The 16,861-nt window shown below is 37.0% G+C and overlaps 3 protein-coding genes across 3 annotated transcripts in view; 2 read left to right on the forward strand and 1 right to left on the reverse strand.

The window, feature by feature from the left end:
- The window catches only part of LOC142985469 (leucyl-cystinyl aminopeptidase), a 162,508-nt gene that overhangs the window by 19,105 nt on the left and 126,542 nt on the right, over positions 1–16,861 (reverse strand). The window lies entirely within an intron of this gene.
- On the forward strand, positions 212–7,961 carry LOC142985464 (uncharacterized). The gene is made up of 9 exons (XM_076133658.1): positions 212–427; positions 1,414–1,521; positions 2,265–2,636; positions 2,989–3,077; positions 4,139–4,273; positions 4,773–4,880; positions 5,950–6,162; positions 7,158–7,374; positions 7,761–7,961. The coding sequence occupies exons 1-9, from the start codon at positions 263–265 to the stop codon at positions 7,899–7,901; spliced, it is 1,548 nt and encodes a 515-aa protein (XP_075989773.1). The 5' UTR covers positions 212–262; the 3' UTR covers positions 7,902–7,961.
- Positions 8,624–15,924, forward strand: LOC142985480 (zinc finger Y-chromosomal protein-like). Its single transcript, XM_076133681.1, has 12 exons — positions 8,624–8,839; positions 9,192–9,317; positions 10,074–10,475; positions 11,151–11,320; positions 11,400–11,459; positions 11,887–12,024; positions 12,429–12,506; positions 12,950–13,108; positions 13,637–13,747; positions 14,186–14,297; positions 14,737–14,835; positions 15,412–15,924. The coding sequence occupies exons 1-12, from the start codon at positions 8,723–8,725 to the stop codon at positions 15,562–15,564; spliced, it is 1,725 nt and encodes a 574-aa protein (XP_075989796.1). The 5' UTR covers positions 8,624–8,722; the 3' UTR covers positions 15,565–15,924.

The following is a 16,861-nucleotide window of genomic DNA, read 5'->3' on the forward strand; positions in this document are numbered from 1 at the left end:
GTTGTTACATAGTAGTATACACATAATTCCTAATGTATTTTAATATGACTAATAGCTTAATATACATCTATTTACGATAGGTGCTTAATATAGATACAGAAAACAAATATTATATTATTTTCTTTAATTATTTGAATACTGTACAAAACGTGTAAAGTAACGTTATAAGTTTTTTTTGACAGTCAAATGTTGTCTTTGTTTGTACTATTGACAGTGTACTGCGAATTGGTATCGTACTTTTCTCATTAAAAATAGATTCAATATGACGACGTATTATTCATCGCAAAACTCAAAAGAACTAACATTTGGACAGAATACAATAAATATGGACACAATTTGCGTCTGTTGTTCAACCCAAGACGATACTTTGATCAAATTGAATAGTTGCAAACACACTACGTTTTTGACGAATAACATCAAATTAGAGGTAATTATCCTTTAGATGTATGATTTAAAAGCTTTAAAAATGTTTATTTATTAATTTTATACGTATCTTTAGTCATTTTCTTAAATAATTTGTGATAATATAGCTAAGTATAGCAATGACAACTAGAATTGGCGTCGTGCAAGATGGCTGACGGAATTCTTAAAAAGCATACCTACTATGTTATTTCAATCTATACATTTGATTGTATTGTATAACAAACTGAGTCTTATTCAGTATACGTATATTTTAATATTATTATTAAGTTTTTGAATGTCATTTAAATAAATTATCCATAGGTAAGAGAACGTTTGAGCCAAACTGCACGTTTGGCGTAGTGGTTTAAGCGGTCACCTCGCCGCAACAACCGTAGCGCCGCATGTGGTGGGTTCGAATCCCACCCGGGACAAATCTTTGTGTGATGAGCACGAGTATTTGTTCTGAGTCTGGATGTTAATGTATCTATATAAGTATGTATTTAGAAGTATATAAGTATGTTTATCAGTTATTTGGTTACCATAGTACAAGCTCTGCTTAGTTTGGAATCAAATGACCGTGTGTGAGTAAAAAAAAAAACAAAAAAAAAAAAAAAAAAAAAAATGTTCTATATAGGTACTCTACCTATAGATAGTAGGTACTGGGTAGGTACCTATACTATAATAGTTTCAAGTGTGTGCTTTTTGTTTAAGCAATATCCAAAAAAATGCACACTTTAGTGTTTATTCTGATGACATGCAATTACCAAAACTACGATTTTTTTCTGATTTTTTTAGAAGTCCTAAAAGATCGAAGTTTATTTCTATGATTAGTTAAATCCCAGTTTAAACGAAGCCGCGATTTCTAGTCTCTCAGTTTTTCGGTTCGTTATAGTGAAGTATGTTTGTTCAATTCCCCTCAAGTTAATAATAAATTACTTCCATCAATTATTCTATACTGGAAAGCTATGTTAAATACTGGATAATTTTATTTTGATTTCATTTTTTTCGCAGTTCGATCTTCACAGTGCTTCAATATGCGTCATATGTCACAATATGCTGCGAAAAATTGAGTTGTTTAAACAGCAAGTGGAAGAAAATATAGCATTACTTACAGATCAGGTATGTGTATAAAATAAGTATTTTATTTTTAAAGACAGCTCCCGCACTAAGAATTGCTCTTGTGTCGCGGGGACTTTTACAGACATACCTACAAACAACGTACACAAAGCACAAATAGACCCGAAACAAATATTTGTGGATCGCACAAATATTTGTCCCTGTGAGAATTGAAGCCACGACCTCTTGGTGTACTGATAGTGGCGTGGTGAATACCTTAACCGCTGCGCCAAATAGTTTTAATTACTGAAGTATTCGCATAATTAATGCGACTGTTGTACAAAAGTTTCTGGTATGAATGACTGCTCCTGTCCAGTCTTACCGAAGGGTACTGTATTATAACCCAGGTAACTGTGTTGTGGAGGTCAGATAGGCAGTCACTCCATGTAAAATACTGGTATTCAGCTGCATCCCGTAAGACTTGAAGCCGACTCAGAAGGAAGAGAAACTCAGGAAGAGAGACTAAACTGATGGTGAAAACTGACTCCTATGCCCGGTTTCTGAGGCGCATATAGCGGTAGTTTATCTGATTAAACTATTTTTTATATGAGTTTAAACGCTATTGAATAGATAAACTACTGCTAAATGTACCTCAGTAACTGGCGATAAATTCCTTATATTCTCTTCTAGATACACATTCAACGGTAGTTTATCTGTTTATAAGACTTTAAACGCTATTGAATAGATAAACTACCGCTAAATGTACCTCAGAAACCACGGGTTAAATCTTTTATATTATCTTCTAGATACACATACTAAAACCAACAAAACTCCACGATTTAAAACTCTCTTCCACACACATAGACGATTCAACTCAACCAGAAGTTGAAATTAAACCAGAAGTCAACTTAGATCTGGAAACAGACGTCAAAGTAGAACATGACTCTTCTGACTATGACACGGAACCGCTATCTTCTATCAAGAAGAAGAAAGAAGTAAATAAGTACGAAGGAAAGATTAGAGTAGTGAAATTGAGTGTTGAAGAATTGAACCAGGAAAGAGAGCTGATGGCGAAGCAGGAGAAGTATTTGGGATTGCCATATAAATGTGAAGATTGTGTTATTGGTTTCGATCATGAAATTACTTGGAAAAGTCATATGGAGAAGCGGCATAAGAAGGTAGGTTTTGAAATTAAGTTTTACGCAATAATGTCCCACTGCTGGGCAAGGGTCTTTCGTAATGAGGTTAGGCTTTGAGTGTATCACGCTGACCAAGTGCGGTTTGGGGACTTAGCAGACCTTCAAGAACTGATCCAAAGAACTCTCAGGCATGCCAGGTTGCATTGCGATGTTTTTCTTCACCGTTAAAACAAGTGATATTTTTTTCTAAGACACGCATAGCAAGTCTCCTTCTATATTGTAAGCAACTTGCGTGGGAGTCCAATATCACTGCTTTGTCATAGGTTTGTAAGAGGTTATAATTGCCTTTTTTGGTGAATAATGTTCTAATACGATCATATTTTAATTTCAGAGTAAAAACGGTTTTCAATGTGACGTATGCAAGTCTGTATTAAACTCCAAGAATTCATACAACGAACACACGAAACGACATGTTAGAAGGTAAGCTTTAAACTAAATAAGTCTTAAGAGAAAATACCTGGTATTTTTTACATTCGTTACGTAATTGATTTTAAGATATTTATACGTCTGTCTGTTTCGATCCATTCTCCGGTACCACCGCATCAATTTTTAAAGAGTTTTCATTGAAAGATCTACTTTTTATCCCAGAATTCTTGTCGGCTCGCAATTTGCATTAAATATCTCGTGGGAACCAACTAGTTCTCTAATGATAACTTTTAAACTCTCGCGTTGCATGTTTAATGTATAATAGAAAACGGGAATTAACGCTACCTGCGCCGAAACGTTAGGCATTTTAAGGTAAAATGCGTGTTCGCGTTAATTCCCGTATTCTATTATACATTAGTTCTCTAATGATTTTTTGTTGTGTGCCCGTTACCGAATTTGTTATTGAACTGACATGTATAATGTATATGTTACTGTAAAAGCCCGAACGGTGGTAAATCCTAAGATTTTCCGGTATAACCTAAGATTTACCAACTCGCAATGGTAAAAGTCCGAACAATTATTTTATTTCGAACTTTTACCTATATTCACTTGATGATGTCGAGATGTCGCCGGAGCCCCGCTTCGCGGGGCTCCTCCTTCTGGGTGGTTAAAAAAAAATAACCACGAAGGCTAACCTTAGCCTTCTAACCTAACCTACCCATGTCGCTTTGCCCAAAACTCCTTCTTTATAACTATGACACAGTATATAATTATACCGTGAAATAGTTATAAACATAGTTATGAAGGAGGATTTTTTTATATATCGTAACATAGTTTTTAAACTCTGGCTTGTTCGGACTTTTACCATTGAGAGTTGGTAAATCTTAGGTTTTACCGGAAAATCTTAGGATTTGCCACAGTTCGGGCTTTTACAGTAACATATACATACATACATTCATACCTAACAACATACATACTTACATACATAATATCATGCTTTCTTCGCATAGGTGCAGACAGAGGACGATCCTTACAAACTTCCTTTGCCTCATTATCGTCCAATAAAGATTGTAAAGATCGTACTAATATGTATTTACTTTAATTATTATTTGCAGGATAGAATGCATGGAGTGTGGTAAACGTTACAATCATGAACAGTCGGCGTTACAGCATTATGATGATAATCACATGCCGGCCGGTTCCTCACTGCAACGAAATTATACTTGCCGTGATTGTGGATTTACTACTACGTATGTACCTAATATTATAGTTTAACAACTTAGTAGAGAGTCTCGTACTTATACGCGGTGCGCGTGTGATGGAGGTATACAATATTTAGAACGTCAGTTACACACTCATATCTATACTAATATTATAAAGCTGAAGAGTTTGTTTGTTTGAAGGCGCTAATCTCAGGAACTACTGGTACGATTTGAATAATTCTTTCAGTGCTAGATAGCCCATTTATCAAATAAATTTATCAAAAAGCTATATATCATCACGCTACGACCAATAGGAGCAGAGTACCAGTAAAAAATGTTATAAAAACGGGGAAAATGTTGACCCATTCTCTCTTATGTGACGCAAGCGAAGTTGCGCGGGTCAGCTAGTACTTGATAAAGACATAGGATGCTGTTTACAACGAGAATTCTTTACACGCACACGAAGGCGTAAGCGGAAATTAGTATTTAATATACTATACGATGAAATTCTCAAGAACATATTATAATTATTATTTTTTGTTTTCAGATCAAACCGCACATACCGTTATCATATGGACAAGCACAGGCAGAAGCGGGAGTGCGAGATATGTTTCAAGACATTCGTCAATCCGAACAGTCTTAAAATGCATATGTAGTAAGTATACTCTTAAAAAACTTGGCTTGATCACCGCGTACCTGAGCACCATCCCAACATAGTATAAAGCAAACTCGCTTCCCGCGTCTGTCTCTATGTCTGTATGTATGTATGCTTAGTTCTTTAAAACTAAGATAGGGATTTTGATGCGTTTTTATAGATAGGGTAATTCAGGTTTTAACTAAACATCATTCTGGTGATTGAAACGCTATAGCCCTCACCGTCGCGCCCTGCGTCTGCAGTACTATCAGCGTAGACTTTCTTTCAAGTATGTTGGAGTATGTAAAACTCTTGTTCCCTATAGCACAGTGCACAAGCAGTCGTCCCGCGTGTACAGTTGCGTGGCTTGCAACAAGACGTACCGCGCCAAGTCCGGCCTCGTGGCGCACGCGCGCGCCGTGCACGCGACCGCGCCGCGCGCCTACTGCCATCTGTGTCATACACACTATATCTATACTAATATTATAAAGCTGAAGAGTTTGTTTGTTTGTTTGTTTGTTTGTTTGAACGCGCTAATCTCAGGAACTACTGGTCCGATTTCAAAAATTCTTTCAGTGTTAGATAGCCCATTTATCGAGGAAGGTTATAGGCTATATATCATCACGCTACGACCAATAGGAGCGGAGTAGCAACGAAAAATGTTACAAAAACGGGGAAAAATGTCACCCGTTCTCTCTTATGTGACGCAAGCGAAGTTGCGCGGGTCAGCTAGTCACTAATAATGCGCTACTAAATATAGAGTACTCAGGTTTCATTTCCTAGTTGGTACATAAATAAATAATAGTCTCTCTCATCGTATGGTTAGTGGTCAACCTTGAACCTAGTGTCAAAGTTGTTCAAGCCGCCCGAAAAGCCTTTGACGTGGCTTAACGACTGTTATCTTAATGGACAACAACCGGGACCGACTTTTTACAGCACGGAGACGCCCAGTTCAAATCCCACTATGCGGTCACCCATCTACGGAATGACCGCGCCAACGTTTGCTTAACCCACAGATTGTTTACCGAACGGTGAGCGCAACTGGCTATGGACGTCTCGATCATTATTATTAAAACTCTTGTTCCTATAGTACAGTGCACCAGCAGTCGTCGCGCGTGTACAGCTGCGTGGCTTGCAACAAGACGTACCGCGCCAAGTCCGGCCTCGTGGCGCACGCGCGCGCCGTGCACGCGACCGCGCCGCGCGCCTACTGCCATCTGTGTCATACACACTATATGACTAATAATGCGCTACAAACGCATCTGAATACGCATTCTAAACATGTGACGGATAGTGATAAAAGGTATGTAATTTGTTATCCATACTAATATTATAAATGCGAAAGTAACTCTGTCTGTCTGTCTGTCTGTCTGTCTGTCTGCTACTCAATCACGCCTAAACTACTGAACCAATTGGCATGAAATTTGGTATGGAGATATTTTGATACCCGAGAAAGGACATAGGCTACTTTTTACCCCGGGAAAATGACGCATTTCCCGGGAAAATTCAGGTGGCGAACGAAGTCGCGAATACTCAATATTATAATGACACTGAATTAACAAAATTCCGTTGTCATGGCAACTGTTTTAATGGCGGATATGCCTTAGCGCGATTTCGTTATAATAAGAGATATAAATATTTTTGAGAATATTTTTCGTGAAAAAAAAGAATAATTTATATCATCACGCTACGACCAATACAAGCAGAGTAACAGTAAAAAGTGTTACAAAAACGTGGAAAATTCTGACCCATTCTCTCTTATGTGACGCAAGCGAAGTTGCACGGGTCAGCTAGTAAATAATAATAATAAATTTGACCCATTAATGTTCCACTGCTGGGCAAGGGTCTCCTCCCGTAATGAGGGAGAGATAGGCCTTGAGTCCACCACGCTGGCCAAGTGCATGTTGGGGACTTTGCATGCCCTGAATAAATGAACAAATTTTAGGTATGCAAGGTTTCCTCACGATGTTTTCCTTCACCGTTGGAGCAAGTGATCATTATTTTTAATACACACTTAACTTTGAAAAACCATTGGTGTGTTGCCTCGGGTTCGAACCGCTTCCTTCAGTCTGTCCCTATGTATGCTTAGATCTTTAAGACTATGTAGCGGATTTCAAGGATGTTTTAATTCGTTTCGGTGATATTATACTCAGGTCGTTACAAACGTGCCCACTACGCCATAATCAAAAGAATCATAGTAATGTGACAATGTGTAGTGAGCGAGAGACTCCGATATAATGACAAGACTTAGTTCGCACGTTTGAAATGGCCCAATTATATTAATATTTGATGTTTCAGATACATCTGCGACGAATGTGGAGCTAAATTTATAAAGAAACACAGTCTACAAATACATATCAATTGGGAGCATCTCAAATTAAATACGCATCGATGCGTCAAATGTTCTAAGGTATTCAAGTCAGCGCCATCTCTCCGTCGCCATGTGAACTACGTGCATGAAAAACAACGACCGCCTCGCAACAAGATTTGTCATTATTGTGGACGGGGTTTCACGGTACGTTTGCTAGTATCAATCAATTATTGTCCTAGTCTACTTATGGGCCTACAAGCCTACGTCTTTTCTAAGCAATTTTGCCTGGATATCAATTTATCTACTGTCAAAGGAGCTTTAGTCAGGCTCAATATTTAGTTAATGAAGTCTTATACACACTTAATACCTTGTTCATACAAACAAAAATCTTTGACTTGCCAGTAAAGTATACAGCTGTTCGTGTGTGTGTGTGTGTGTGTGTGTGTTTCAGAAGCAAAAACCGCGTGTTTGAATTGCGTTCGACTTTCTTTCTTACCTAGAAAAACGCTTGTCCACAATATTAGCTATAGAACACTGTAAACCGGGAAAGATGACCCATGTATCTAAAATTGTCTATTTTTCCTTTCTAGACCCAAAACATTCTCCAATCACACCTCAGGACACACACAGGTGAACGTCCGCTACAATGTCAGCACTGCCGAGCAACATTCGCACACTCCGGCGCGCTATACACTCATATCAAACTGAAACATAATGGACTTGCCAAATAGTACTCTTAATTATTTGTATGTTCTATGATAAAAATGTAATAAAGACTGATTTATAGTAATAAATGTGTATGCTTTGGAAATGTAGTTTTATTTATCCCTACTGAGGTTTTACTGAGTAAACCAGTCTTACCGAAGGGTATCGTGTTATAACCCAGGTGGAGGTCAGATAGGCAGTCGCTCCATGTAAAACCCTGGTATTCAGCTGCTTCCGGTGAGACTGGAAGCCGACTCCAACATAGTTTGGAAGAAAGGCTAAGCCATGATGATGTTATTATATTTTTAGACGGGTAGCCGATGGGACATTTTTAGTAAACTTATTTCAGTGTCGCAATTATTGATGAAGGTTTCTACTATAACGTCCAGACGCTTCCGTGTATTAGTAAAGTGAAATAAATACATATATTGTCTTTTATGAAGCATATGTTTCAAATATAACATTTCCTTCAAGAGTTTTATTTGAACTTTGCGAAAACACTACCATGTTCCCACGAAATGTTCTGAAATGTACGTTTAATTAGTGCTATTTATTGTAATGTTTCACAAGAGATTCTTTGCATCGCTTATTAGTATCGTATAAAACAAAGGAATATAAAAATATTTAAAAACAAAAAATTGCATTTTTATTTACCTTTCGTAGTAAAAAGTACAAGTTTGATCAGTAAGACTATAAAAAATATCTGCTAACAAAACGCATCTGACATTTGCTTTTGCAATGGCGTTAGCGTTCCTTTCGCGCAAAACAATGTTTTTTTTTACTATTTATTTACATTTTCTGAATGAAGTTTGTATAGATTAATTAAAATAAATCATTTATAATAATCATGGATAACAAGGATAGTAGTTTGTGCTGTGGCTGTTTATGTATTGGACGTAAAATGACGCTACTAGATGGTCTTCCAAAAAAACTATGTTTTACGCAAATTATAAGCGAATTAACTGTAAGTACACACATTTAGAATATTCTTTAGTCGAATTAAAACCTCTTTTAGCTATTTCATAACTATTTTTCATCAAATTCTTAGTATTTCGATGTCAAAATTTATCTGAATCTCGGCCGACTTCTTATTCATTAAATCGACAATTTTCGATCATATATTCAGTTTTCTTAGGTTTAAAATTGCTTTATCAAACTCTTGGCACGTTGTTTTTGAAGATATCGTCAATTTCGTTCCTGTTTTAGCTACTTTTTACATTAAAAACTACAAAACTATAGTCTTAGAGACATATTAAAGCTTAAATCTTCATTTAAACATGTAATTTTGAGGTAAATAATAAGTTTTTCGTCCACAGATGACACAATTAGAGGATCTATCAATAAAACTATGTTGGGAATGCAATTCACAGCTGGAAAAGTTTACAAAATTCACAGAACAAGTCAGGCAATCATATAGTTTGTTTAATGAGAATATTGCACAGGTAAATATGTTTACTAGAAAAGTTAGTTTACTAGTTTTTTTTACTAGAAAACATGTAATAAGAGGTGTAGGTGATATTATCACCTTGAGTAGTGATTGTCACACTTTAATGATATAGGCAATGGTGGCTGTATGAATGTATATTCAATATTTTAACTGGTTGTTAATTGGCCATAGTTAAACGGAAAGGATCCAACCCACACTATGGCCGAAAATGAGTTATGTATACCAAAACACTCCTTGAAGTTAAAATTTTAATTCAAACCCACCATGAAGTTATAGTCCTGAGTTAGTCCCCAAAGTTAAAGTGGAGAATCAATGACGGAATACGATCTGAACTTAAAAGTTAAATATCTCGAAACTACGTCTGTGTGGGTTGGATCGTTTCCGTTTAACTATGGCCAATTTATCTATCCACTCAAACGTCCGTGGAGACTAAAGTATCCATAATTATATTACAATACCCTCCACGGACGTTTGAGGGGCTATATAAGTATGTATTTAGAAGTATATAAATAAGTATTTGGTTATTTGGTTACTATTGTACAAGCTCTACTTAGTTTGTAAGCAAATGAGCATATGAGTTGTGCAATGATCTTTATTTATGGGCGTTGGTATGAGGATCACTGCATTTCTATGAAAAATGGAAATTAATGATTGTAATCAATTCCAGCCATTGCTAAATATTAAGAGTTGTTTAAATTTTACTTTAAACTTATCAAAATTGCATTATAACAAATTCTCTTTCTAATTACAGCAAAAAACACCTGAAATTACACCAAAATCATCCCTTACTACCCAAAACGTTTTCAACATAACCCTACCCCAGAACTCTGACATAGATTCATACATCGAAATCATAGCCCCACTACAAACCCCCCCATCTCCAATAAAAGAAGAATTATACAACTCAAACTCAGACAATGAGAAACTAATACAAATATCAAGAAGAATTAAAATAAAGAAGAAAAGAAGGAAGAAGAAAGAGTTGTTGATTTATAAAGAGATAGAATTGTCTGCAGAAGAATTGGATAGTGAAAGAAGAATTGCTATGACGGGGGAGGATTATGTTAATGCTATGTTTCGATGTGAAAAGTGTATATTGTCATTCCCTAATGAAGATGATTTGAAGGATCATGTGGCAATGAAACATGAATTGGTGAGTTTGTTTATTTTGATTGTTATACTAGTTGTGTGTTTGCGTCACATAAGAGAGAATGGGTCATAATTCTCCCCGTTTTTGTTACAGTTTACTCTGGTACATTTTGGTGTGGTTTTTACATTGGTACTCTGCTCCTATTAGTCATAGTGTGATGTTATGTAGCCTTCCAACAGTAAAATTTGCGTGCATGAAATCCCGGGGTACAAGTACAGTATCCTATGTGTTAATCCAGATTATAAGCTATCAGTGTTCTAAATTTCAATAAAATCTGTTCAGTAGTTTTTTCATGAAAGAGTAACAAATATACATATACATCCTCACAAACTTTCGCATTTGTAACTTAGTAGGATTTGCACCCATAAAATTAGTGGCTAAGGTATCTACTAGATATTGTAGACAGATATAATTGCCCAATTTATTCCAAAGACTGGACTAGAACTAGTCTAATTTCAGAGAAATATTTCATCTAAACTGGACTAGATCTTGGCGAGCCTATTGCCTTCATTATTAAACTATTGAGAAATACTCTACTCGTAATATAAGTTAGAAATAGACCATGAATACTTTTTTTGACCTGAGAATCTAAGCCGAAATCTCATGCTTTCCAGTCGGATTCACAAGCGTGCCACAGAGAGACCGTTACAATTTTAATAATATTTATTTACATTCCAGAACGCATCTAACTTCAAATGCTCAATATGTGAATGTTCGTTCAGCACTGAGGTATCATATAACTATCATACAAACAAACATACAAAACGATATCAATGCGCCATTTGTAACCAGAGGTATGGCAGTAAGAGAGCTGTAGTCAAACATTATGAACACACACACTATCATAGGTAAGTTGAATATTTTTTTGTTGAAAGCTAAAGCTGACCAAAGAATAATTATTTATAAAATTATATTTTTTGTTCACAGTACACAATTTCTGGAAAATGGCATCAAAACTGATGAAGCTGAAGAAGAAAAGGATAATAGGTAAATAATATAATAGGGATGATGTGGAAAATAATTAAGCCCGTATTTGTCGTTTTTGTGCATAATCAAATTATTACCGCGATACATTGAGTTGTCGCATGACGTCACGTTAGAGTACGAAATGTACAACACCGTGACGTCATTAGCCCCCACTTTATAACTTTAATGCCTTTTAAGTAAGTTTTATTCGTTTTTACCGAAAAAAACGTGTCTAATCCGTAAGGGTTCCCATACCATCCGGCACAAATATTTGTGTGATGAGCACGAGTATCTGATCTGAGCCTGGTTGTTAATGTATCTATATAAGTATGTATTTACAAGTATATAAGTATGTTTATCAGTTTCTGGTTACAATACAAGCTCTGCTTAGTTTGGAATCAAATGACCGTGTATGAGTTGTCCAATGATATTTATTTATAATTTGCAGTACAAGCCAGCCGTCAGCTACATTTCCTTGTGAGTTTTGCAACAAGATCTTCAGGTGGAAGACGTCTTTGCGCAAACATTTAGAAACACATCGTATTGAGACTGGGCAGAAAAGAAAACCTTATTGTGAACCTTGCAGGTAAATATATAGCCTAGCCTTTCTTCCAACTATGTTGGAGTCGGCTTCCAGTCTCCCCGGATGCAGCTGAATACCAGTATTTTACATGGAGGGACTATCGGACCTCCACAACACAGTTACCTGGGTTATAACACGATACGTTTAAGACTGGTTATCAGACTCTCAAGCTTCTGACTACTGTTAACGACTGTCAAAGATCTTTAAAAAGAACAATTTAGCGTACCGTGAACTCGGTATGTATGGTATGGTCACCCATCCACAGACCAACCTCGGCAAGCGTAGCTTGACCTGAGAGATCGATCCGCGCGGCTGTTTTTATTTAGCCACGAGCTCCTCTTACTTAATCTAGTATGTTATAAGTTATAAGTAATATTAATTTAACTATTTTTTATTTTATTTTTCAGGTTATCGTTCACAACGACATCGAATTTACAGAAACATGTGAAAACTAGTTCTAAACATCAAATACAATTAAAATTAAGGTGCGTAATTCTTATAAGTTATTTCTGAACTTTGCCCGACTCAGGAATCAATTCTGGGACCTATGAACAGTAGTCACTATAAAGTACACTATCACATAAAACCTGAGAGGCGCTCATAGCCAGTTGCGTCCACCGGTCGGTAAACGATCTGTGGGTTAAATATACCTTTGCGCGGTTATCCCTTAGATGGGTGACCGCATAGTGGTATTCAAACTGAGCTACTCCGGGCTTCGGTGGGCACTTCGGTCTCTGCTGTGGTCTACGACGATAACAGTCGCTAAGCCATGTCAAAAACCTTTCGGACGGATTGAAGAAATTTGACATTATATTGACTAACCATATGATAATAAAAAAAAACACAAAACATGCTAAACATACTATGATAAAAGTAAAAAATAATATATTATTAATGTTCATTGCTTTTTCATTCTCTATATTTTCAGGAAACTAACATCGTCTTTATCCTCGCCCGAGCCGGCGCAGTTAGATCAGATCAGGTCTTCAGTGAATCGATCCAGAGAGATGTACCCGTGTCCTCAGTGTGATAAACGATTCCAATGGAGAGGGAACTTGTTGAGACATGTTAAAAGTCACGCGGCTAGGTGAGTCTATCCGTCTTATTCATTAACACACTATAAACCTATTTTAGTTAAAAAGCTACTATAATATGTTTTCTCTTTTTCATTTCGCTAAGGAGTGAAAGAAACAAAACACTTTATAAGCCTTTCTTAACTTCATATATTTATTTTTTATGAATATGAGGGTATATCTATACCAGAGTATCGAAAGCTGATCAGACACTATGGGTTAATTTTTTTTTAAAGACTACTCTCGCGCTATGAATTGCTTTTATGTAGCAGGGACTTTAACTAAGACACAAACAACGGACACAAAGTACAACTAGACCCGAAACAATTATTGTGGATCGCACAAATAATTGTTCGGTCTGGGAATCGAACCCACGACCTCACGACGCAATGGTAGCGGCGTGGCGACCTAAACCACTGCGCCACAGAGGCAGTATTTGTTAATTTAATTTATAAATAATTACGAGAACTAATTCCCGTTCTCTATTATACATTGAACATTCAACGTGAGAGTTTGTAATAAATACTTATTATAATTTTCAGAGCTAACGGCGAGCTAGTGTGTGAGCCGTGTAACAGAACATTTTCATCTATAGCGACGTACAAACAACATATGGAGATCAGCAAGAAACATGTCAGCGAAAATGATTTTAAGTAAGCATAGTAACATATAACTTTGTGCCTATGAATATAACAACAATAAGCCATTGTGCAAATGACAAATATTTTTACATAACTGAAACTTCTCGTCTGTCACCAGACTGTATTTCATGAACCGTGATAGTTAGACAATTGAAATAAGCACGCAGGTTACTGATGTTCTAGACCTTGCATACAAGGCTCTCTACTTAGTTGTTGTTATTCAGTACTTATTTTTCACCTTTAAAACTTTAAATCTCTGTCTACAATTTAACTATATTAGATCATTATTTTTTTAATGGGTTTGTAACTGTCGGGACAGAGTTTGTGTGGGTTCAAAATTCCCACGGTAATAGAATTAACGGGATAAAATTGTACTATACCCGGTCGAAGTCGGGCTGGTCTGCTAGTTTAATATAAATAATGATTTACCTAATATATGTTTTGTTACAGGTATATGTGCAGTGACTGTGGTAAACGTTTTGCAAATAAGACTCGACTAAAAGACCACGTAGACTGGGAGCATCTCAAGAACTATGTACATACATGTGATATATGCCAGAAGGTAAATATAACTCACCTTCTTATCGTATGGTTAGTGGTCAACCTAGTGTCAAAGTTGTTCAAGCCCGAAGGTCTTTGACGTGGCTTAACGACTATATATCAGCTATAGCAGCGTAGCCTTTCTTCCAACTATGTTGGAGTAGTCATCCAGTCTCAACGGATGCAGCTGAATACCAGTATTTTACATGGAGCGATTGTCAGACCTCCACAACACAGTTACCTGGGTTATAACACGGTGTCCCTCGGTAAGACTTGTTGACTGTCAAGTTTCTGACTACTGTTAAAGATCTTTAAAAATGACAGCCGGGACCCACAAAGCAATGTGCCTTCTGAAATACGGTGGAACTCGATATGTTTAGCATACCCATCCGCAGAACAACATGGGCAAGCGTAGCTTAACCTCAATAAATAAATAATGAATATATTATTTTAATTTCTAGGTGTTCAAAAGTCACACATCACTGTACTTACATAGGCAAGTGGTTCACAAGAAAGATAATGCTGAACACTTATGTGACCACTGCGGGAAACCGTTTCCAGTAAGTAATGATCAGTTGTTATAACGGTGAAGGAAAACATCGTGGTGAAACCTTGTATGTCTAACCACTGGTGTCGAGGTACATTTAGCGGTAGTTTATTCATTCAATAACGTTTTTTTTATTTGGGTTTAACGCTATTAGATAGATAAACTACCGCTAAATGTACCTCAGAAACTGGGGGTGAGAGTTGTTTAACACAGTTGGACAAGCAGGACAAATATACAAAGACCGTATATGGTCAACGTGGTGGACTCAAGGTTTAATTCCTTCCTCATTCCGGGAGGAGACTTTTGCCCAGTACGGACAATCCCAGGAATATTATAAATGCGAAAGTTTGTGAGTATGAATGTTTGTTACATTTTCACGCAAATACTACTGAACCGATTACGATGAAATTTGGTATAGAGGTAGCTGAAGACCCAGAATAACACATTGGCTACATTTTATCTCGGATTTCCGAGGGATCGAGATTTACACGGGAAGGGTTTCTACGCGGAGGAAGTCGCGGACGGCCTTTAGTATTCTATAAAAACTTATTAGAAGCAATATTAATGGCTTTATTGTTCTTTCTTCCAGAATCACGCAAAACTTCGATCCCACATAACAGCATTACACAGCGGTGAGTCGGCATACAAGTGTGTGACTTGCGGCGCCAGTTTCAGTTGGCACTCATGCCTTTCGCGACACGCTAGAAAAGTTCACGCTAACAGGGGGAAGATAGCAGCGTAATGTTGTATCAAGCAAAAAGTTTGTGGCAAACTTTACGCTTGGCAAATAATTTGTGGCAGAGAGTTTGCGGCATATACTTTGCTGTTCACTGTTAGTAAAGGCAAACTGTATGTTGAATAAATAAAGTGTGGTAAACCGTTGGTCCGATAAGCTTCGATCTCATATAACAGCACTACACAGCGGTCTGTCTTAGTAATAGGGTCCCGTTTTAACACTATAATATTCCGTACCCTTTAGGTATGGAATATTAAAAATGATTGTATTGTGTGTATTTGTGGATGTCGAGCGATATATATTAATTAAAATTGTAAATATTGTGCGTGATTATATTTATATTATCGTGTATTACAAAATGAAATATATTTGAATATGAAATAAGCTGTTTTACTACCCCTAGTTCATATTTTAAAGACAACTCCCGCATTAATAATTGCTCTTGTGTTGCGGGGACTTTTACAAACATACAAACAACGACACAAAGTACAACCAGACTCGAAACAATTATTCGTGGATCACACAAATGTTCCGTGTGGGAATCAAAACCACGACTTCCCGAAGCAATCGTAGCGGCGTAGCGACCTGAACTACTGCGCCACGGTGGCAAACTAAAACCTACTAACATTATAAATTCGAAAGTTGTGAGTATGTATGTATGGATGTTTGTTACTCTTTCACGCAAATACTACTGAACTGATTACGATGAAATTTGGTATATAGATAGCTGAAGACCCAGAATAACACATAGGGTTTTTATCCTGGATTTCCCGAGGGATCGGGATTTACACGGGAGGGGTTTCCACGCGGTCGAAGTCGCGGGCGGCCTCTTGTGTTTAAATAATGTAATCAAAACAGTATCACTCTGTAATAACATTCATTCATACGAATCAGCCCGACAAGACTACAAATTATTACTTACGCGTACGCTGGAGCAACCGCGGCAACGTAGCAAGGCTCGCTCGGCGCCGGCGCGTCTCGATCCTGTGACGACACTGACACTTCGTGCGGCGAGTGCATTTAAACTTACGAGTTATTATCACTTAAGTGTTACTTATTAATCATCACTAATCACTTTGAGCAATGCACAATAATGTGTTTAATGTGATCGCCATTTCGAAGGATACCAAGTTCTAGTCGATATTGAATATTAGCGCGCACCCTTGCATAAAACAAATTTCCCGCCGATTCCAAGGCACGTATTCGTTAGGCACCACGAAAATATCACAAACACTAACTAATAATATAATGATTAACCATCAAGAACACTATGGCGTCCTTATCGCAGTGGGTGAACTCTTAT

The sequence above is a fragment of the Anticarsia gemmatalis genome, chromosome 30 (genome assembly GCF_050436995.1).
Source record: "Anticarsia gemmatalis isolate Benzon Research Colony breed Stoneville strain chromosome 30, ilAntGemm2 primary, whole genome shotgun sequence".
NCBI classification, from domain to species: Eukaryota; Metazoa; Arthropoda; class Insecta; order Lepidoptera; family Erebidae; genus Anticarsia; species Anticarsia gemmatalis.

Coding starts and splice junctions, on each gene's coding strand:
- LOC142985480 (XM_076133681.1), top strand. CDS start 8,723: ATGGATAACAAGGATAGTAGTTTGTGCTGTGGCTGTTTATGTATTGGA. Junction 9,318..10,073: donor TTAATGAGAATATTGCACAG/GTAAATATGTTT, acceptor TTCTAATTACAG/CAAAAAACACCTGAAATTAC. Junction 12,025..12,428: donor CCTTATTGTGAACCTTGCAG/GTAAATATATAG, acceptor TTTATTTTTCAG/GTTATCGTTCACAACGACAT.
- LOC142985464 (XM_076133658.1), top strand. CDS start 263: ATGACGACGTATTATTCATCGCAAAACTCAAAAGAACTAACATTTGGA. Junction 4,881..5,949: donor AGTCTTAAAATGCATATGTA/GTAAGTATACTC, acceptor TTGTTCCTATAG/TACAGTGCACCAGCAGTCGT. Junction 6,163..7,157: donor GTGACGGATAGTGATAAAAG/GTATGTAATTTG, acceptor TTGATGTTTCAG/ATACATCTGCGACGAATGTG.